Here is a 23,741-nt window from a genome sequence, read left to right on the forward strand (position 1 = left end):
GATGCAAATGGTGGCCACCATAGCGGCTGCCATTTGCATCCAGCTAGGCAACCGTGACAGGCTACGTAAGAATTTACATAGCGTATCACAGCTAACCCCCCAAAAAAACCAGCGTACGCAAATGGCGTTGGCTACGGCGGCTGCCATTTGCGTTCTCTATTTTTCGCCGTTCTAGCCTACGTAAATATTTACGTAGGCAATTACGGAGAAAAAAAGAAAAGGGAACCACAAATAGCGCCCACTACGCTATTTGTGGTTCCCTTTTTTTCTTTTTGCTGTAAGTGCCTACGTAAATATTTACGTAGGCTAGAACGGCGAAAAATAGAGAACGCAAATGGTGGTGGCCGTAGCCGCTGCCATTTGCGAATGCTGTCTTTTTTGGGGGGGGTTAGCCGTGATAGGCTAAGTAAATTCTTACGTAGCCTATCTCAGCTTGAAGGATGGCAATGGCGGCCACAGCAGCCCGGCCGCAGCCACCCAGGAGACCAGCCGCCGCCGCCGCTATCAGAACCGCCACTGCCGAATATGTCGCATCAGCCCCAGGTAAGTGCCATCCCGGGGGATTCTGTGGGGGGGGCAGGGGGCAGGAGGCCATTCCGCCATGGATTCTGGGGGGCCAGAACTAGAATATGTGGCGGAATTCCCCGCCATCCCTAGTTGGGGCATAGACTTTAATTACTGTGATGTTGTATGGTTTGCTTTGGATTCGTACTGAGATCATTCTATTGCATTTGAGATTGGACCCCAGTACTGCTTTTCCCACCTTTTTATTGACTTTGAATGGTACTCCATTTAATACACACATTTTGAGGGGAAACTACTGATTTTGACAGTCTTTCACTGTCTTTCACATTCATTTTGCCCTTGTTATTTGCCCTCTGATGTTCAGGTCAGGCCTGAACAAAAGGATGTAGCATTTGGGAAAAAAGATGCAAGAAAGTAAGCCAGCACTGGAAGTTAGGATAGAGAAGATCTCCACAGCCACTAAATATTTTCCATTGGTACTCAGATAGGCTGGAACAAAGGAGAGCCAAACACTACAAAAGACCAACATGCTGAAAGTGATAAATTTGGCCTCATTGAAACTGTCTGGCAACTTCCTGGCTGAGAAAGCTACTGTGAAGCTGACAATCGCCAAAAAGCCCATGTAGCCCACGACAGAGTAGAACATGATGGTAGAACCTTCATTACATTCTGCTATAATTTCTCTGTTCAGTGAATGACTGTCCATATCTGGGAATGGAGGAAATGCACTTAGCCAAATTATGCAAATTCCTACTTGAATAAAGGAGCAGGAACTGATTATCAAATTTGCAACCCTTTTTCCGATCCATTTCCTCATTCTGGATCCTGGTTTGGTAGCCATAAAAGCCAAAACCACAGTGATGGTTTTTGCCAAAAGAGCAGAAAGAGCAACCGAGAAGATGATGCCAAAAGCTGTTTGCCGGAGGAGGCAGGCAATCTGCTTTGGCTCTCCAATGAACAGTAATGAGCAGAGAAAGCAAAGAAGGAGGGAGATGAGCAGGATGTAGGTGAGGCTCCGGTTGTTGGCTCTTACGATGGGAGTGTCCTGGTGCTTCACAAAGGTTCCAAGGACCAAACCTGTGGTCAGAGCAAGAGCAACAGCAGTCAAAGCCGAAGTGATCCCCAAGGGTTCCTGATAGGAGAGATAGCTTATAACCTTGGGAATGCATTGATTTTGTTCTAGATTGGAATAGTGATGTCCTGAACATTCAATGCAGTAATCCATATCTGCAAAGAAAAAACAGTGCTTTTATATAGAGAGCTGCCATCTAGCAAGATGGCAGAGACCTTAAAGCAACAATGTAGCATAGTTCAAAGATCCTATCCTCATCAGACAGCATTGCCCACATGCATCTGCATTAATCCATATCTAGAAAGCAAAGATATATATAACAAAATAAGCCTTTAATATGAGAGAGAACATGTTAGGGATGTCAGAGAATTCTGCCATGGATGTCGGTGAGGCCAAATGCCACTGCATTTGACCCCCCGGAATTTTGGCGGAATGAAGCCTCCGCCCCCCCAACCCACAAAAGGCACGCGAAATGGAGCACTTACTTGCTGCCGTCACGGCAAGCCAAAAAAACAACAACAGCATACGCAAAGATTTACGTAGGCTATTATGGCGAAAAAAGGTGAACGCAAATAGCATAGTGGGCGCCATTTGCATTACTTTTTCCCCCGCTGTTTTAGCCTACGTAAATATTTACGTAAGCTATTATGGTGAAAAAAAAAAGGAACCCAAATAGTGCCCACTACGCTATTTGCTTTCCCCTTTTTCTCGCTGTAATAGCCTATGTAAATATTTATGTAGGCTAAAATGGCTAAAAATAGGGAACACAAATGGCAGCCACTGTAGCCGCCGCCATTCGGATACTTTTTTTTTTTTGCCTTGCCATGATAGGCTACGTAAATACTTACACAGCCTATCACAGCAGCTTAGCTGGAGGCAAATGGCGGCCGCTCCTTCTCGCTAGAGGGGGTGAATACGGATAAGTTACCTTCTCCAACCAACTCCATGGCTTTTCTTTAAATTCATTGGATTTTCTTTAAATTCCATAACAGAAGATGGACCTGGAAACTTTGCCACTGACTATTATGGAACATTTTTAGTCATTCTGGCCCCATGAATCTTCTCCAGTCGAGCTCCTCACACACGTAGAATGATCTGTCTGTCTGTCTGTCTGTCTATCATCCATCCATTAGAACTGTATATTGTAAAATTTTCACAGACACTATATTCATTCTTCCTGGCATCTAGCTTTCTATATAGAATGCTTTCTTTCTTTCTTTCTTTCTTTCTTTCTTTCTTTCTTTCTGTCTCTCTCTCTCTCTCTCTCTCTCTCTTTTCTCTCTCTCTCTCTCTCTTTCTTTATTTCTTTCTTGTTTGAGAAAACATTTAAACATAGAGAAGTTAGAATTTTGTGACTGACATAGATTCAGAAACAGAGCTGTTATGATCCAAAGCATGCAACTTTATTTGATGACACATTACCATGTTCTTTGTCAGCAGCTGCTTATAAATACTTCTTTCTTCCTTCATAGAATCATAGAATAGTAGGGTTGGAAGAGGCCTATAAGACCGTCGAGTCCAACCCCCTGCTCAATGCAGGAATCTAGGTCAAAGCATCCCTGATAGATGGCTGTCCAGCTCCATTTTGAATGTCTCCAGTGTGGGAGACCCCACTACCTCCCTAGGTAATTGGTTCCATTGTCTCATTGCTCTAACAGTCAGGACATTTTCCTGATGTTCAGCCAGAATCTGGTTTCCTGTCACTTCAGCCCATTCTTCCATGGCCTGCACTCTGAGATGGTTGGGAATAGATCCTGCCCTCTCTCTCTGTGACAACCTTTCAAGGACTTGAAAAGCTCTATCACATCTCCCCTTAGTCTTCTCTTCTCGAGGCTAAACATGTCTAGTTCTTTCAATCTCTCCTCAGGGCTTTCTTTCTAGTCCCCTGATTTCTTTGTTGTCCTCCTCTGAACCCTCTCCAGTTTGTCTGCATCCTTCTTAAAGTGTGGCACCCAGAACGGGATACAGTACTCCAGATGAGGCCTAACCAGTGCTGAGTAGAGGGGAACTAGTACTTTCCTTTACCTATGAAGGAGATTTCCAACTAAAACAAACCGACAACAATCCAATCTTTAGAGTGTCAAAATGTGTGACCAAGCATAACTAGGCCTGCATAAAATAGAGAGGTTTCCATCCTTCTGTAAGAAGTGTTGTATCTATAGCCTGATATTCAAGGGCTAGTAATGTGTTCCTACACCTTCCAGACCAAAGGCCATGCTCATTTTCATTATATCTGTTTTGCTGGATATGATATGATATGATATGATATGTAGCATGCTTGACTCCTACCGTTCTGATTAGAAATCTTCCCTTGAGGACATGGGGCACAATCATAACAGCAAAAAGGCTCCCCTTCCTTCTTTTTCCTGATGTAACCAGGATGGCAGTTGTCATTACATGCAGAAATGGGCAGCACCTACCAAAACAGAAACATCAGTGGAGAATGGTTAGGATTGAGAAAAATAGATTTTGATAGTTGCCATTTCTCTTTTGCGTATAAAGAAACATGGTGTTCCAAATGGGGTAGATTTTACTGATTGATTGATAATACTTGTATACCACTTGATATAATAAAATCTTTAAGCAGATGACATACAAAAGTATTTAAATCACCGTCAAAATTAGGAATGTCAGAGAAATCCGCTGCGGATTGGGACTACTTACTTCTGCTCCAGGAGGACTGGAGGTGGATCACCACTCAGCTGCTTCTTGCCAGCAAGAGCCATTCTCCTCCTCCCTGTCACTGCCGATTGCCATGACTTTTCTTTAAAAAAAAAAAAAAAAATGGTGTTCGGCAGGATGTGCCCATAGACTTAGACGCAAATAGTCATGACTCTTGCGTCTGAGTCTATGTGTGACCTCCCTGTTTTGCCACCCTATCTCTATTTTGACTATTTTTTAAAAAAGCCAACAGAACCTGCACAAAACAACCTATAATTTGCAAGTGACAAAGTGATAATGGCACATATATACTTGTGACAGCGCACATGCATCAGCAGTACAAGGAAGGAGAGAGCCTTCGCGGGTTAATATTTAAAGTTTCTTTAAGGAAGCCTGAGCTTGAAAAGTGTCGGTGTCTGTGTGTGTGTGTGTGTGTGTGAGGGAGAGAGAGAGTGAGAGAGGTAGGTGGGTTTTGACAAAATGTATAAGGAGTTATTAGAGGACTTAGGAGCCATCTGTTTGAATCTGAAGCCCTCTTCCTGCTTTTACCTGATGATGTGTAGGCCTGATGTGGGCAGGGGTACATGGGCACATATAAAAGCTCTCTGCCCAATGTAAGCTTTCTGCCCATTGGGTAAGCTCTCTGCCCAATAGGGATGGCGGCGAATTTTGCCACGGATTTCAGTGAGGCCGACTGCACTGGCATTCACCACCCCGAAATCCATGGGGGAACAGCCTGACATCCCCCTCGCCTCCCGCAGATCCCCTCTGGGATGAGACTTACCTGGGACGGATGTTCCGGATGGCGGAGGCTCAGAGGCAGCTTCGGCAGCGGCGGCAGCGGCTGGTCTTCCGACCGGCTGCCGCAGCTGCCATTTGCAGTCTTGTCTCTTTTTTTTTTTACCTAGACATGATAGACTACATAAAGACTTGCGTAGCCTATCATGTCTGGGTTAAAAAACAAAAACAAAACAGTGTACGCAAATGGTGGCGGCTACAGCGGCCGCCATTTGCGGTCCTTATTTTTCGCCATTTTAGTCTACATAAATATTTACGTAGCCTAAAACGGTGAATCAGAAAGGAACGCAAGTCGTGCCCACTACGCTATTTGCATCCCCCCTTTTTTTTCTCTGTAGTAGTCTACGTAAATATTTATGTAGACTAAAACGGCGAAAAATAAGGAAAGCAAATGGCGGCCACCATACCAGCTGCCAATTGTGTTTGCGTGTTGTTGTTGTTTTGCCGTGATAGGCTACGTAAATATTTATGTAGCCTATCACGGTTAAACACAGGGACGCAAACGGCAGTGGCTATGGCAGCCACCATTTGTGTCCCTGCTGCCCAGAGGTAGGATGTCCGGCTGCGGGCGGAGCCGGCCAGCGGCTCTGCGGAATCCTGTGGAGCAGAGCCGGCTGGGCAGGACTCCGGGGGGAAGGACAGAGCACCTCCCCCCCATCGAGGATTCTGGGGGGAGGGACAGAGCGCCTCCCCCGCCACCACGAAGCAGATCTGCGAAACGGTAAGTGACTTTCATACATCCCTACACAAAGGTCAGAAAAAGTCTATGTAAGCACATTCCTTTTTGGCAATGTAAAGTGGAGTCCAGGTGGCCTGATTCAGATTGCAACCACAGCAGGGGGGAGCACAGTTTTAAAGTCCCCTAAGCACCCCTCATGCTAGGATCCCTAGCATGAGAAAATCACACCAGCTAAAGGTTGGATAAAGGTTTATGAAGGTAAAAATAAAGGGGTAGAGGGAAGGGGAGGAATGGAAGTAGCAAGTTGCAGAAGAGCGTACAGGGCCAAATTGATTAAACATACACAGAGAGCCTTATCAACGCACACCCAAACGAAAGAATAAAGCTGTCAGGCCTATCCTTAACATATGGCTCTCCCAGGATAGCACCCAGCCGTCAGGAGGTCCAGAACCAGCAGGACGAAGGGAGACACCATGCCTCTGCCTAAGCCCTCTTTTAAAGCCCAGCCCTGGCAACCCAGGGCAGATTTTCCTTTAGCCAAGCACTGGCTCATCCCCTGGCTGGATGGCCCTTGCGTCCAAGAGGCTGGAACTCCCCACCAAACCCAGTTGTTGTCACTCCCCAATTAGCAGGGATGGCGCCTGGCCCTGAGAAAAGGGCCGAGCCGCCTCTAGATAACATATAGTACTATCCCAGGTGGTTGCATTAGACAGGACAACATGGCCTAATCTCATGATTGGAAACAGGCCATCCTTCTTGACAGCCATCGATTTCCTTGCAAAACCATTTCACAACACTGAGCTACTTTCAGCATTCTAGCTTCAGGATGATACTGAGCATGCATGACATAGCTTTGCCAGCATTTGACGCCATTGTCTACAATGGGACAGAAAGAACCTTAATATTTTTTGAACAACTGCTCAGAGCATTGCCAAACCAGTGAAAGGCATACCTCCTCAACAAGCAAGAATAAGGTACATCTGGAGTTTTCACCAAAATTTGAAAGAAATGTATGATAAGTAGGGATGGCAGAGAATTCCGCCAGGGGTTCCAGTGAGGCCAAATGCAGTGGCATTCGTCCCCCCGGAATCCGTGGCAGAATGGCCTCCTGCCCTCCCCGCCCCCCCTACGGAACCTCCCGGGATGAAGCTTACCTGTGGCGGATGCGGCGGCAGCTTTGGTGGCAGTGCGACAGTGGTGGTGCCGCAGCAGTGGTGGCGGAAGGTGTGGCGGCGGGGGTGGCGGAAGGTGCGGGGGCAGCAGGGGCAGCGGCTGGGGCAGCAGGGGCAGCGGCAGCAGAGGCAGCGGTGGAAGGTGCGGTGGTGGAAGGTGCAGCGGTGGAAGGTGCTGCAGTGGAAGGTGCTGTGGCGGCAGCAGCAAGTGCAGCGGCAGGTGTGGGGGTGGCGGTGACAGCAGTTGCGGTGGAGGCAGGCGCAGGGGCAGCTGGTCTCCTGGCCGGCTGCAGCTGGGCACAGAGAACGCAAATCACGGCGGCTATGGCGGCTGCCATTTGCGTTCGCTAATTTTAGCTGTTTTAGCCTACGTAAACATTTACGTAGGCTAGAACAGCGAAAAAAAGTGAACGCAAATGGCGGCCGCTGTAGCCGCCGCCATTTGCGTATGCGTTCTTTTTTACTTTGCCATGATAGGCTACGTAAATATTTATGTAGTCTATCACGGTTAAGTACAGGGACGCCATAGCCACCGCCATTTGCGTCCTTGCTGCCCAGCAGCCGGATATCCGGCTGCCGGTAGAGCTGGCTGACGGCTCCGCCGAATCCCCGCGGAGCGGAGCCAGCCAGGCAGGATTCCGGGGGGAGGGAAGGCGTGCCTCCCCCCCACTGCAAAGCAGATCCGCGAAATGGTGACTTTTGTACATCCATAATGATAAGCCATGCTGGAGTTGGAGAAAAAAGTATAAACGTGCCCATCTTAAGCAGTATTTAAGGTGTAGGAGAATTCTGCCATGGATTCTAGTGAATTTGCCCCCCTGGAATCCGTGGCAGAAGGGAGCAACCCGCCCCACCACCACGTGGAATCCCCCCGGAACGGAGTCTACTTGGCTGCGGCTCCAGTGGCAGTGGCGGCATCAGCGGCTTCGGCCGCTGCCGGTCTGCGGCCACAAATGGCAGCCGCTATGCCGGCCGCCATTTGCGTCCCTGCCAAGCCGTGATAGGCTACGTAAGTATCTATGCAGCCTATCACGGCTCAGAGCAGGGACGCAAATGGTGGCTGCTACGCCATTTGTGTCCCTCCTCTGAGCTGTGATAGGCTACGTAAATATTTATGTAGCCTATCACGCCAAAAGCGGGGATGCAAATGGCAGCCGCTATGCCCTTTGCGTCCCCAGTCTGAGCCGTGATAGGCTACGTAAATATTTATGCAGCCTATCATGGCTCAGAGAAGGGATGCAAATGGCGGCCGCTACACCGGCCACCATTTGTGTCCACAGACCTGCTGCAGCTGGATGCCCAGCTGCGGATGCACCCAGCTGGCGGCTCCACCGAGTCGCCATAGGACAAAGCGAGCCTGGGAGGATTTGGGGGGGAGGGACGTCGCGCCTACCCCCCACCACAGATGCCTCGGACGAAACAGATACGTGTTTTCGTACATCCCTAAAATGTGCTCAACATAAGCACTATTTAACAGGCTGTACCAGTGGCAACTTTTTCAGATTGATTTTAATGTCTGTGCAATTGAAGACCTCATAAGTAGGGATGTCAGAGAATTCCGACATGGACTTCAGTGAGGCCGGATTCTTTAGAATACAGTGCCCTGGAATCCATGGCGGAATGGCCTCCCCCCCCGCCACCCCATGGAATCCCCTCGGGATGGAGCTTACCTGGCATCGGTGGTGGTGGCGGCAGCGGCAGCAGCGGCTCCGGCTGGTCTCCCAGCCACTGCCGGGCTGCTGTGGCCACCATTTGTGTGGCTGGCTTTGTTGACGTAGTATTTACGTAGCCTATCATGGTAAAGAGCATGGGCGCAAATGGCGGTCGCTACCCCATTTGTGCCACTGCTCTTTGCCATTTGTGTCCCTGCCTTTTGCCATGATAGGCTATGTAAATACTTACGCTATGCCTATCATGGCTTACTGCAAGGAGGCAAATGGCAGCCGCTACTACGGCTGCCATTTGCAGCTGCAGCAGCCTGGCCGCGGCCAGAACTCCAGCTGCAGCTGGCCCCAGCTGGCGGCTCTGCGGGGCCACTGTGGAGTGGAGCCGGCTGGGGAGGATTCTGGGGGTAGGGATGGAGTGCCCACTGGAACAGAGGCAGGTAAGACTGTCATGCATCCCTACTCATAAGGTAGAATACAGATGCTTGGTTTCCAGCTGAACTGGTGTCACTGGTAGAAGCAACACAATTATGAGGCTTATACTGGTGGAACCTCTCTCTGTGTGTGTGCATAAGCTAAAGGGGAACTCCCACACCGCTTTAATTTCTTTGTAATTCTATTGTTGTACCCCACCTATGTATGTTGAATATGACAGATGATGTCAAATAGGTTTAAACAAACAATTCGTGCTCCATCTTGCATGCTTTCTACTGTCTCACCTGGTTGAACATCCTAGGCCACACAATGCTTTTATCATGGACTGTTAACCTTTTTCCAGGAGGGGCTACTGGATTGAACATTCCCACTTTAACTCTCACAAAAGACTGATTGGGGAAAATTATCCAGTTTGTAACATCAAATCCTGTGACTGTATCTCCATTTTCATCAAACTGTATCATCTCTCCTGCGCTGTTGTTGAATAAGATGCTCCTTAGAAAGGGATGGAGCTAAATTCAAAGAGGAAAAGATACTAATGGACAACCAAGTATTTTCACAATTACATCGACAAGTAGCTATCTTAGATATGTGGAGCTTATTTTGGATATGTCTCGCTCCTGCTTCCTAAATGCTTTAAGTTCTGTGGCTGGACAGATGCAAAATCTTTCCTTTGAGGGAAACTGGGGTTTTCTGCCCCAGTTCCTAACTATGTAGAAAAAAAAAAAAGTTTTGTGGCAGACCATTTTGGGTAACTGGGGGTTGAGGCATGTCCTCCTGCTCCATTCTGTTTTAATGTGATCCTCCAGAAAAATAAGTTACTCACAGAAATGGAGAGGAGAGGGATGAGTCCCACACTGGAGGCCTTCAAGACGAGGCTGGACAGCCATTTGTCAGGGATACTCTGACTTGGATTCCTGCATTGAGCAGGGGGTTGGACTCAATGGCCTTGTAGGCCCCTTCCAACCCTACTATTCTATGACAACTCTAATATAAAAATAAAAACAAAATTTAAATAAAATATTACAAACAAGGTTAAAAACATATATAAACAGTCCTCAAGTATACCCTACATACCTGTTATTATAATTGGTATCTATACCAAGCTATACAAATTTTGTAATGCCCCTATCCCATACGTGTTCATAGATCTCTTTAATCTGTTTGTAATATTTTATAAAAAAAACTTTGGTTTTTAAATTTTATATTAGAATTGATGTTTAACACAGACACACACACATACACACACACACTCACACACTCACACGCACACACTTTCCTATAACCTCTACCATTTGGTGGTTTTTGTGTGGTTTAGGATATTACCTTTTCTCTGCGAGGAGACAATGAGTGACATGATATCTCTTTCCCCTAACCCTTAACCCTAATAACTCATATATTGTGACTTTAAGAAAGGCTCCATTGAGAAGCTGGGAAGAGGTACACATTTAGCTTTTGTGGCTTTTAATGTCTAGAGGACAGAATACATCTGGTACAGGCTTACCGTCTCCACAGCCACTTCCCTATCCCCCAAAATAAGAGATGTGCTTTTGATTGAAAATACCTCCCATGCAAGCACGTTCCATGGCTCCAGCTTTCTTCCAGACCCCCGTAATTTCTGTTTGGATCTTGAGACATGCATGGAATGTAGAGCATGTGCCACAGCAAGGGCAGCATTGTACACATTGTAGCTGTAACCAGTCATACCCATTTCAAAGAAAGTTCCAGGGAGGCTCTCCAGTTTCTCCTCTCCACTGCAGTCTTTCTGGAATACTCCACTCTCAAAGGGTCTTTTCAATGAACAGTTGAAGGTCTTCTCCCAGAATACCTTCATGAAGCCATCTTCTTTTGCCCAGGAAGGATTTACACTCTGAAGAAATTGCCTGAATCCTAACGGTTCCTTTGAGTGAATTGCAAAGGATAGCATCCCATGGAGGGACTGAATGTCATGATGTCTTAATGCAGTGCTTTCTGTGAAATCCCAATATGTGGTCATAATCCATACCTTATTTATAGGTGAGTCCAGCACAGCCCTCTGAAGAAACAAGCTTATTTTAAATATAGATGTATTTGCGGTATCAGCAAGAAACACATTGGCTTTGGTTTCCATGAAAGCTGAATTTTCTCCCCATTCATTATACAACAACCCTGCCTTTTCACCACGTTTTTTGAAGTCTTGGAATTTTTCTATAAAGGCAACACAGATGCCTCCCTGTGAAAGCATTGGCAGTAATTTCTGCAAACGGCGTTCTCCATGGATATTATCCACAGTAAAGAGCCCAATCCATGTCCAGTTGAATTGCACAAGTAACTGGACAATCCCTTGGTACTGATGAGCATCGTTTGGGACCATCTGGTATAAATACCAGAATAGAGATTTGTCACCCCATGCTGGGGAAAAAGGTCCAGTAGTGAGCTGAAAGAGAAGGCAGATGTATTTTATGGATGGACAAGTAACTGGGCAATCCCAATATACTGATGAGCCTCATTTGGGACTATCTGGTATTAAGAATGGAATCACAATTTGTCCCTCCAAGCTAGGCAAAAAGGGCCAGACGTGAGCTGAAATCATATGGATAAAAAGCTTCATGGATAAATGTGGGCTAGAACTCAAAAACCACAGGTTAAGTTTTAGATAAATGAAGGTCATAGAAATGGCTCATCTAAATCTTCTTCCCTAACATGCTAGTTGAATGTACAGTGGTTTTTTACAAAATGTATTCATAGAGCAGCATTTATAGAATCATATTGATTCAGTTATTTGGATTTTGAAAAGATTTCTAAGATGCCCTTCCCTTAAAGTCAATGGGCAGTAACCTACAAGAAAAAAAGTAAGAAAATCAGTATAAAATGACAATAAGAATGATCACAAACTAGACCAGCAGAGAAACAATTCAATGAAGTGGACCAAACCTGTTTAGCTAGACAATTCACATTCCATTCTGGAATGCAGGGCTGGTTCACCCATGAAGCAGGGTGTGACATCTCTATCAAGGATGGAGCGGGAATAGCGGGCATTTGCACCACTCCACTGCTCTCCCCACCCCCATCTCTGCCCCCATGGAACTCTTGTGAAACCCAGCTGAGCTCCTGCAAGACCTGCGTGAACTCCTGGGCAATGGAATTGAAGGGGGGGCTGTCACACACCAAAATTACAATCATTTTGAATATATATATATATATATATATATATATATATATACTTGAAAGACCATAAATCCCTTTAAAAATTCCCAGCTTCTCAAACAACTATAACATCTATCTATCTATCTATCTATCTATCTATCTATCTATCTTCTCAGACACCTGTAGCATGCATATATATATACACACACACACACACACACCCCTACATAATTAAAAAGTAAATATCAAAATAGTTGTACCTAATAACTAATTATTAGTGCCTTTAATCTTTCCCCAATAGGTAATTAAAAATATTTTAGACCTAAAGTTAAATTGGGGTGGAGAGCAGCATCCCTTCCATTATTGGGCTGAGAATGTTCATGTTTAATATATGTTGCTTATCTCTTACAAATTGACAATTTTAAAGGAATTTTGGGTCATTTTTTTTTTAAAGTACTATTTTCACTTAGTTAAAATTGCTGGGAGAAAAGGTTAATGGCCTCCTCCTCCCCTTATAGCCACCACTATCCTCCAGTCACTACTCCTAGATGAACTATATGAACAGAGCTTTCAGATGCATAGTAACCTAACCACTGCCTGGGAAATATTCCAGAACTAACTTCTGAGCCGCTTCCTCAACTTGTTTTTGTCAGAAGCCTGGAACAGAATGAAATATTAATACAAAACAACATGAGCTGATAGTTCTGTTCAGAACAAAACATAAAATACTATGCCCTGCACCGCTGTAATGTTATGCACAGTCAAGAGTGCAAGAGCCATTACACTAACTGGCTTCAGAGTGAAAATGTGCACAATTGAAAGAAGGCCCATGAGGCACACCTCAAAAACAGCCAATGTGGGGTAAAGATTATGACCAGAAGTTCTGTTGTAATGGGTGACCTTTATAGGAAGAAATGATTGAAAAGTTGCCCTTGAATATTTGGGATAGATAGCCACAGGCTTTTTTTTTTAAGTGTGGCCAGGCAAGCAGAAAAAGGAGGAATTTAGCCGGGAATGTGTGTTCTAAGGCAGCTTATCTATGACTGGAGGAAAGTGGGGGGAGGGGGGAACCCAGTTCACACACAGGAAAACTGAGGCTGCAGGCAATTGAAGTCAGTGCTGAGTATGGTTACATAATCACAGGGTTGAAAATAATAATTTTTTGAAGACAGCAGATCAGCAAATATACACCATGAGGAACTTGGTTAGAAATATATGGTCTCAGGCATTACTTTGCACCACCAAAAGAAGGGGAAGAGTAAAAACAGACTGAGAAGCAACGCCTAGCACCACAGAATGGAGGCCCATTAATTACTTAAGGCAAGTATAATGGAAGACAAAAAAAGCCCCAATTCAAAACCAGTTCCGATCACCCAGCCCATCTCCACCCCAATTTATCCAGTATAGTAATTTTTTATAGCAATTTCTAGCAGAGGCCACTTAAAGATTGTTTTTGAGTACTGGGGCAGGGAGTTGGGGGTGGGGGAGAGAGAGATGGTGTAAACAAGATGGGTACAAAGATTATTGTTGCATTTTACAACCCAGCACCACCTATGGATTTTTCTAGACACCCACAACAGAAACTGGAAAGATTTTTAAATGAAGAACATGCCAGTATAACTATGAAAAAATGAATAGTGATGGACTGGTCTCCCTCTCCCTCTCCCTCTCCCACCCCCCACTTTCTACACGTGAAGAAGGGTAGAGTGGAAATAAAGCAGATACTGTGCCTCAGTCACTCCACCCACTCCATTCAACTGGGCTTGGACCCCCCAACACACCCACAGTGGCTCTGATTGGCCACTCACTGGCAGCCAGCCACCTCCATTTACTGGCCGGCCAGCCAGCCTCCTTCCTCTGTGCAGACCTGCCCCTTTCATCCCAAACCACCCATCCCTTGTGGAGAGAAGGGGCCATCTTAATTGGCCAGCTCATGCTAACAGCCTGAGCTGACCCCATTTTTTGTGGCATTTCCCCTCTCAATTAGGGGGGCTAGCCCTGCATGGTGCTGGGCACCAGGCAGACTCCAAAGCCTTTGTGGGCCAGGAAAAGGCCCTGGAGCAGCAGGAATGTTCTGAGCATATGCAAGAATGTTTGTTTGTTTGTTTAAAAAATGCTCTCCTTCCCTTGGCTCATGTGAATAGCTTGCATTTTGTTAAAATAAAATAAAATAAAATAAAATAAAATAAAATAGCTCTTGTCTGGGGAGGGGGCTGCTGCATGGAGGCCCAGGACAAACTGCCCCCTTTGCTCCCACTGCCCCCAGCAGGCCTGGCTGGGGCAAATCAAAACATGTTCACCTGGAACCAAAATGATAGTAGAGTTGGCTCCAGGTGTCTCTCCCTGTAGCAAGGGCAGGGTGGGACGGCGGGGGAGATTGTATAAACCAGGTGACTTGACAGAAAAGCTCTTCTCTCTGGCCCACCCTTTCTAATTTCAGTTAGGGATATTAGGGAGAGAGACAGTATTTTGGCAAGCTTATGTTACAGACCCCAATTCTTTAGCTTCTCAGTCTTTAAGGCATGAAGGTCTCTATAGATAAGTGCTTTTACCATTAATTGGACCTGGAGACAGATTGACAGTTAATGTAGCTATTGAGGAGCAGGTGATTGGAATGTATTACAATAGCCCTGACTCATCTGCTCTGGTTTCCTGTTCACCTCGGAGCCCAAAGTGCTGGTTTGATCTACGCAGCTCTTCATGGCCCGGTGTCTTGGGATTTCATGAAACACGGATTCCCTTATGTGCTTACCCATGGCCAATGAGGCCTGGGTTTGCCTGTCCCCTTTTCCAGAACTTTGTAGGCTGGCCACTAGGGAGAGCAACTTCTTGGAGATGCCACCTGGGTATGTAGTGCCCTCCCAAGGGAAGATCACCTCCTAACAAAATTGTATTACTTTCAGTAACAGGTTAAGACTTTTGCTGTTCTCATTTCTGCTCCCCAGGCTTTTAATCTACAATATTCAATCCCCATGACACTTTCTGAGGTTCGAGGGTCTGCATTTATTAAGGGGTCTTAGCTCTTCATTTCTTCTGTATTATATTATGTTGCCATTTGTGCTGCTTTTTATTGTGCTGGCTGTGTGTTCTCTTTTATATTGTTTTATATTTTATATTGTTTGCTGCCTTCTTTTATTGATTGGCATCTCATGAATATAAATACAAATAATAATCACAAGAAAAGGAACTGGCAAGATATATTTAGCATGACCATTCCCAGTCCCAATGAGAAACCTCGATGCTGCAATCTGTACTGTGCAAAGTCTTCAAAGGTAGTCTCACGTATCATGTGTTATAGTATCCCATCCTAGAGGTTAGTAATGGATGGATAACAGTGGCCAGGCTATTTTTTTTTCTCTAGGAGATATTGTAGTTTGCTCACCAGCCTAAGTTAATGAACATTACTGTGTATGCCACAGGATGAAATGTGCATTCATTTCAAAAACAAATGATGACATGCGTGTATCCTCATTTGTATTGCACTTTAAGGTAAAACAAATGTACAAAACAAATGAGAACAATGAATGTGAAAACAAGGACATTCATTTTCAGATTTGGTTTTGGAAAATCTGATTAAATTTGGCATGGAGTATTCCTTGGGGAAATAGTAGAAAACCTGAATGCAAGACACTGAAATTACAAGGTGTGCATTCTTGACATTTTGGGTTTTGTGCTATAGAATTCTGTGTTTCAGGGATGGTTCTGATTAGATTCCAGGGCTGTGGTGCAGCTAGGGCTGGTCTTTGATGTCTAAGTGCCAGCCCCCCTCCCAAATGACCATTCAGAGTGCAGCAGGTGATGGGGACACAGGAAAGCAAAGCAGACCCTGTGGTTTTTCATGTGGTTGCAGTGAAGAGGAGAAGAGCAGGACTTGTGTCTATGCATGTATGTGTACTGCTGCCAAATACTCATTGTCTGCCTAATTTTCTCTTCTCTCTGGGGCACAGTGGTCAAACACCAGAGGAAACTGGCACCTATAGGATTCACAGTGGTCAGATGCCAAATGTCAACACTTGCTTTTCTTTGCCTTGGCTTCCGTCTCATCCAAATACCAATTAAACACAGACTACTTCTTTTGCCTTGTGGGAACACTGAGTGCCTATCTTGTCTGCCTGGACCTGTAAATCTATGGGGAAGGGTGTCTATGGCCATAAGGCTGCCACTGGCCTGGCTAGCTCCAAAGGACAAGTAAATGGCTTTTACTTGTCCTTTGTGAGGACAAGGTGACATCTGAGTCTCAACACACAAAATAACTCGTTTGAGTGCAGTTTTCTGAGCCAACAAAAATGTATTCCTCTTCTCTTCTCTTCGCGCTCACTCTGCCAGCCATTTCCCCATCCCTTTTTCTCTCACAGTCACACCCTAGATCTCTACCTAAACTCTGACTGGGTTTGCACAACATGCTAATTCACACTCAGTGATTGAGTGTGGGCTGTTGTTGAACCAAGGGTTGTTGGTTGAACCATGGGTTATTTCTGCCATTTGGGGATGAAGAAGCCAGCTCAGGTCTACAAACCTACCTGTGGAACCTTGTAGGTCTCCAAGATTGTGCTTATCTCAAGAGAGATGAGAGAGTAAATTCCCCCAATGATGGCTATCAGATTGTTCCTCACATCACACTTGTAATTGGGATGAAACCTCTGCATTGTAGAAAGCAGACTAAGGGTGCCCATGTAGGTCATCTGTGGGTTGTAGAAGCTCTCATGGATGCGAAACCCAAGTGTGATATTAAGCAGGATGGTGGGATTTTCATTGATCTCCTTTACAGCGAAAACCAAGGCTAAGATATGCTGGTAGTTCTTTGACATCACACTGTAATGAAAGATACACACCAAGTCATAAAGAGATCACAATACCTGAAGCATTTTAGATAGTTTTGTATAGCCATGTTTGCCTCTGATAGGGCCTTATTAGCCCTCCTGAATTATGTGTAGAAGCACAATTCAACATTGCATGGTGTTATTTTAGTTCCCTGCTGCTCCTGAAATTCTTCCTGTAATAACTCAGTCCCTGGCATACCACCCCCCCCCACAAAAAAAGGTCAAAACTGATTATTTAAACCACTTGCACCATAAAACATATGTATGAAAGAATAGGAAAAAAAAATGGGATGACATCCCCTTTTGATTTACAGTGTATTTTAAATGTAAAAGTTACTGCTGATACATTGATTTGCGTACGCGATTTTTTTTCCCCAAAGTCACCCGTGATAGGCTACGTGACGATTTACGTGGCCTATCACAGCTGACTTTGGAAATCTAGCCATGATAGGCTACGTTAATCATTACGTAGCCTATCAGGGGGTGGTTTTGTTTTTTGTTATTTTCGCGGCCGGGTAGACGGGGCGCTTCTACCTGGCCTGAATTTTGCCGGCGAGGAATGGGGCGCCTCCCGCCCGGCCTGAATTTCGGCCGGGCGAGGCAGGGCGCCTCCCCCCCCTTGCATGAACTTCGGGGGGAGAAGCGATGCGCCTCCCCCCCACTGCGAAGCAAGCTTCGAGGACAGGTAAGGGACTTCCGTCCATCCCTAAAAAAACCCGAAGATCATGGCATCTGGCCCCATCACTTCCTGGCATATAGAAGGGGAAGAAATGGAAGCAGTGACAGATTTTATTTTCTTGGGCTCCAAGATCACCGCAGATGGTGACTGTAGCCATGAAATTAAAAGACGCTTGCTCCTTGGGAGGAAAGCTATGGCAAACCTAGACAGCATAGTAAGAAGCAGAGACATCACCTTTCCGACAAAGGTCCGCATAATCAAAGCTATGATTTTCCCAGTAGCAACATATGGCTGTGAGAGCTGGACTATAAGGAAGGCTGAGCGCCGAAGAATCGATGCTTTCGAACTGTGGTGCTGGAGAAGACTCTTATGTGTCCCCTGGACTGCAAGGAGGTCAAATCGGTCAATCCTAAAGGAAATCAACCCTGAGTGCTCATTGGAAGGACAGATACTGAAGCTGAAGCTCAAATATTTTCGCCACAGAATGCGAAGAGAAAACTCCCTGGAAAAGACCCTGATGCTGGGAAAGACTGAAGGCAAAAGGAGAAGGGGACGGCAGAGGAGGAGATGGCTAGATAGCATCACCGATGCAATGAATATGAACTTGAGCACACTCCGGGAGAGAGCGGAGGACAGGAAGGCCTGGTGTGCTATGGTCCATAGGGTCACGAAGAGTCGGACATGACTTAATGACTGAACAACAACAACTATTACGCTTTCCCCACTTTTCCTCATATGTGATGAATTTCTAGGTAGTACTTCATGTTCTTGGTTTCCTCTGGATCAGAGGGCACCGGAGACTTTACTGGAATTTAAACAAGAAAATATTTTATCTACAATATACAGTTCATTGGGATATAGTTGGATCCAAGAAGACTTTGTTGAAAGTAGAAGTTCTTTCATCCCAAATGAAGGCCTGAGGGAGAGGAGTGACATCCTTCAGCCCCTTCGCACTTTTCTCTTCCTGCCTGACTTTTTTCACAGTCATCTAATGTCTGTCACCCTAGTGTTAGCTCCAGGGCTGTGCTGTCACTTTCACAAACCACTCTGATGGATTTCTCAATAAAAAACACAGAGGAACCCACAATTTTCTGCTAACCATTAGCTCCCTTTGAAGAAACATCAGACATCCATCTGAAGGTGTTAACCAAGGATCTGCCTAGGAAAGGAGATGATCAGCCAGCTGCTTTAATACCAAGTAAAGAAGAGTTTGCATTTGTAAAGTGATTTACAGTGTTTGCGTCTGCTTCATATACATTGTCCAAGGAATCCTTACAATGATCCTGTTATATAGACTTGAACCAGACACCAACTGAAAAGGCTTTCAAACAGGATTCAGCTAATTTAGAGAGCAATCCTATGCCCCTAGATAGCAATTTGGGGGACAAAGGAGTGTTCCATTTCTGTGATCTGACATCAGAAACAGGGCTCCAACCTTGGAGCCCAGAAATTGTGTTCCCCCCTCCCCCTCGTAGCCAGTGTAGTTCTGGCTATGTCTCTGCACTCGGAAATGGAGCACGGAGATGGGGAAAAGGGGGGAAGTCCCGGGGCAGGGAGGGGAGGAGACTGGGGAAGCTGTGTTATGTTCAAAAAGACAAGCATTCATCAAAAGGCACTTCTTAACTTTGGCAAAGTATCATCGGCAGAGTGAGGGCGGGGAAATTCCGATGGATCCAAATGCACTCAAACCTCTGAAATAATGTATCTATTTCGTGAACAGAGGTAAGTATTAAAACAAACAATTTACTTTGGGGAAAATACTGTGGTAGCACAATTGCATTGTAGACACCAGAAAAATAAACTATTTAAGCCTTCAGTAAAAACTTGGATTGTGGGCAGATGAGATGAGTTCTCATCGAGACTGGCTCATCAAACTGCAATGAAAGTTATGCGCCATGTAATAAAATAATACCAATAGCTGAAGCATTTTAGACAGTTTGTTATAGCCATGATTAGCTCTGATGGGGCATTGGTTGCTCTCCTGAATTATGTGTAGAAGTGGTATTCAAGATTGCATGGCAGTATTTTAGCTCTCTGCTGCTCCTGGAAGTCTTCCCGTAATAACACAGTCCCTGGCATAACCCCTGAAAACAAAGTCAAAACTGAGTTATTAAACTGCTTGCACAGTAGAAGATATACATGGAAGAAGAAGAAGGAGGAGGAGGAGACAACAACAACCTTGAGTTGTCATCCATGGAGATGATTTGGTCAAATGCAAACTCTAATGTGGAATTGGCTTAAATACATCAGTTCTGACATTGCTACAGGGGTCTATGCCACAGGCTGTTCTATAATGCACATTGTCACCACCCTGCATGTCTTCCTATCAAAGAATACATAGCCAAAGTCATGTGGAAATGGTAGATATTAAGTCCTTTGAACATTTAAGAAAACAGATATTATGACACTTTCCCCACACAGTGGATTTCTATGTAGTGCTGCCTGTTCTTGGTTTCCTATGGATCAGAAAGTGTTGGAGACTTACGACATGGTTTTAAAAGAAAACGTTTTATTTACAATATACAGTTGGCTGGGACATGAGTGGAGGCAACAATGAATTTCTTGAAAGTAGAAATTCTTCCACCACATAGCAGGGCCTCTGGAAGAGAAGTGGGCAAGTGGCATCCTTCAGCCACCTCACAGTTCTCTGCTCCTGTCTGACATTTTTCATAGTCATTTCATGTCTGTCTATGTTAGCTACAGGGGTGTCACTTTCCCCAAGCTCTGATCAATTTCTCAGTAAAAGAAAACAAAAAACAACCCACAAAGACATATCATCTCCTAAGCATTAGCTGTTTCTTTATGAGTGGGTCAGCGTCACGTTTGTTCACTGCAAACGTTGATTGTCTGTTCAGGTAGAATTATACAACCATTTAAAAAGATCACGAGGAGAGACGCAGGGGGTGCAAAAGGGGTCCCAGCCACAATCCTTTCTACTTGTCAGCCAGGGAAGGAAACGGAACTCCAACCAAATGTGTTTGAAATACATCCAGTTAGCACTCACACACAGCACACAAGGAAGGACGGAGGCTAGATTTCATACATATTTAAGTGGGAAATTGCCAAGGAAATCCAACATAGTCACATTTGAATTCAAAAGCGAAAACTTCTCTAAAATGAGAGAACTGGTATAAAGGAAATTGAAAAGGGTGTCAAGAGGGTTAAATACCTACAAACTGCTTGGCGGTTACTTGAAACCAGAATAATAGAAGCTCAGCTAGAACGTATACCTCAGGGCAGGAATTGCAACACGAAGTCCAAGAGGTCTATGGCGTTCTTAAAGAAAAGAGTGCTTCCTTCAGGAAATGAAAGCCTTGGCCAAATGAGGAGAGTAAAAGGGAGAAAAACCTTGTGCAAAGGAGTTGCAAGCTGATAATAAGAGATGAAAAAGAGCATTTTGAGGAGCATATTACTAATAGCATCAAGGCTGCTGGAACCTGTCTTCCCAGAGCCAAGACACAACTTACAGTAAAATCTCGTAGTTCAGTAATTCCAGTAATCGGCTATGAGCCTTTACAGTCCCAATAAAGATCCAAAGTTAAGAAGGAGACCTAGGGGTTGTGGTGGACAGCCTAATGAAAATGCTGTCAACCCAGTGTGCATCTGCAGTTGAAAAGGCACTTTCTTAGGCATAATTAGGAAACGGATCAAAAATAAAATTGCCAGTCTCATAGTCCCTGTACACAATTATGTATAAGAAGGAGCAAGTGCAGCAAGCAAGGAATCCTAATGTTGAGATGCATATTATGGCACCATAGTTTTCATTTCCCCTTCATGGATCACTGCCTTGTTGTGGCGAAGGGGCTTGCATAACTCATTGAAGCCATAAGCTATGCCATGCAGGGCCACCTAAGACAACAGGTCATGGTGGAGAGTTCTGACAAAATGTGGTCCCCTGGAGAAGGAAATGGCAACCCACTCCAGTATTCTTGCCAAGAAAACCCAATGGAACGTATCACAAGGCTAAAAAATATGACGCTGGAAGATGAGCCCCTCAGGTCGGAAGGTGTCCAATATACTACTGGGGAAGAGGAGAGGGAATTTCCAAGTAGCACAGAAAGAGTGAAGCGGAAAAAAACTAAGATCATGGCATCTGGCCCGATCACTTCCTGGCATATAGAAGAGGAAGAAATGGAAGCAGTGACAGACTTTATTTTCTTAAGCTTCAAGATCACCGCAGACAGTGACTGTAGCCATTACTACATTACTACAAATTAAAAGATGCTTGCTCCTTGGGAGGAAAGCTATGGAACACCTACACAGCATAGTAAGAAGCAGAGACATCACCTTGCCGACATAGGTCTGCATAATCAAAGCTACGGTTTTCCTGGTAGTAACATATGGCTGTGAGAGCTGGACTATAAGGAAGGCTGAGCGCCGAAGAATTGATGCCTTGGAACTGTGGTGCTGGAGAAGACTCTTACAAGACCCCTGGACTGCAAGGAGGTCAAATCAGTCCATCCTAAAGGAAATCAACCCTGACTGCTCATTAGAAGGACAGATATTGAAGCTGAAGCTCAAATATTTTGGCCACGTAATGCAAAGAGAGAAGTCACTGGAAAAGACCCGGATGCTGGGAAAGATTGAAGGCAAAAGGAGAAGGGGACAGCAGAGGATGAGATTGCTAGATAGCATCACCGATGCAATTAATATGTACTTGAGCACACTCCGGGAGAGAGCGGAGGACAGGAAGGCCTGGCGCACTGTGGTCCATGGGGTCACGAAGAGTCGGACACGACTGAACGACTGAACAACAAAAGTTTGCATTTATTTCCTGTGTGGATGCCCTACATACATTAGTTTGAATTCCTTACATACAGAAGTCCTTACATTAATTGCTTCACAAATGCTGAAGATGGCTTTTCACTGAAAGTTATAGGGGGGTAGAGAAAAGAGAACGTAGAAGCAATCTCTCCAATGACAAGGTCTCCCCGTTGATAAAACTCATGCCGACTAGTGATATGGTCACTTGCTTTGCATTTATGTGAAGGAGTCTTCATGCTGTGATGAACAGACTCTGTCTTGCACATAAAATGAGGGAACAGACCTAGCAACCATACCAATGACATGAGCATTTGGAGGGCTGAAGTTCCCATCTTGACACATAGTTCTCTGTTGTTCTCAAGAGAATTTGACATCTTGGAATCGCCTGTTTGTAACCTGCCTTGAATTGGAGCTGACCCTGTTGAAAATCTGCTATATTTCTATAAGAGGAGAACTACTCCAGTCCCCCAGTTTTAAATTGCAGAATGTTGAGGGGGTTTTTGTTACTACTTCATGCGGGTGTATATCGCTGTGGGATTTTTGATCCTTTCCTGTACTGATGCACCAAACAGTATTGAGAAATGGAAAAAGCCTTTGGAAAGGAGATCATCATCATCATCATCATCATCATTATTTTATATTTCTATACCACCCCGTAGCCAAAGCTCTCTGGTCCCGGTAGAGATGGTCCTAGTAGTTGCAGATGCTTCAAACTACAATAAATATTTCATCTCTATAGGAATCCCAGTCTGCAGCGCAGACATGGCTGAATGTTATCAGCCCTTTGTGGGACGTTGGTTCTGGCCCTTTGGCCCAGCTTTTATAAGGATGGCTTTATAAAATATCCCAGTGTTGTTGATATGTTTTCTTGAGGCCCCTAGATATCCCTTGGGCTTAGTGAGGAGGACAGTTAATGAGAGACATGTTGATAATTATAGGGGAGAAAATGTGCTTTCCCTGTGCTGGCATTGTTGTGACACCTAGAGGAGCAGAACAGGGGAAGCGGCAGCGGGGGACATATGAGGTGCGTCCAACCTCTCTTTGTCCAGAGCAAGGGGAATATCAGCCAGCATCCTGCTCAGATTAGTGAGACCCAGAGAATATTGCTCATATCATTTCATAGACCCAGTATTTTTGACCCCAGACTCAAAACGTGGGGAATTGTGGATTGTTAGTAAGAGATGCACGGTATGTTGCTGTGAAAGTGTCTATAGTGTTATTAATCTCAGCTCTTATGAAACAAGGGTTTAAACAACTGTAGGCCAGTGAGGAAAAGAGCCAGACCATGGATTCCCTGTGCCTGGGCAGACTGGCCTTGATACCCCACCATGAAATGGTTCTCAGTC

General features: G+C 45.1%; 1 protein-coding gene across 1 annotated transcript in view; it reads right to left on the reverse strand.

The window, feature by feature from the left end:
- Positions 1–853: 853 nt before the first annotated feature.
- LOC146341749 (vomeronasal type-2 receptor 26-like) overlaps positions 854–23,741 on the reverse strand; it is a 66,788-nt gene continuing 43,900 nt past the window's right edge. Inside the window, exons 6-12 of the mRNA XM_084807651.1 lie at positions 22,462–22,652; positions 16,653–16,944; positions 14,793–15,011; positions 11,971–12,117; positions 9,291–9,518; positions 3,887–4,013; positions 854–1,752 (exon numbers count right to left, since the gene is read on the reverse strand). Of these exons, the coding sequence (XP_084663777.1) occupies positions 854–1,752; positions 3,887–4,013; positions 9,291–9,518; positions 11,971–12,117; positions 14,793–15,011; positions 16,653–16,944; positions 22,462–22,652 (2,103 nt within the window). The remainder of the gene's footprint in view (positions 1,753–3,886; positions 4,014–9,290; positions 9,519–11,970; positions 12,118–14,792; positions 15,012–16,652; positions 16,945–22,461; positions 22,653–23,741) is intronic.

The sequence above is a fragment of the Heloderma suspectum genome, chromosome 6, assembly GCF_057233095.1.
Source record: "Heloderma suspectum isolate Gila_16-S chromosome 6, 16-S_ref, whole genome shotgun sequence".
Taxonomy (NCBI): Eukaryota; Metazoa; Chordata; class Lepidosauria; order Squamata; family Helodermatidae; genus Heloderma; species Heloderma suspectum.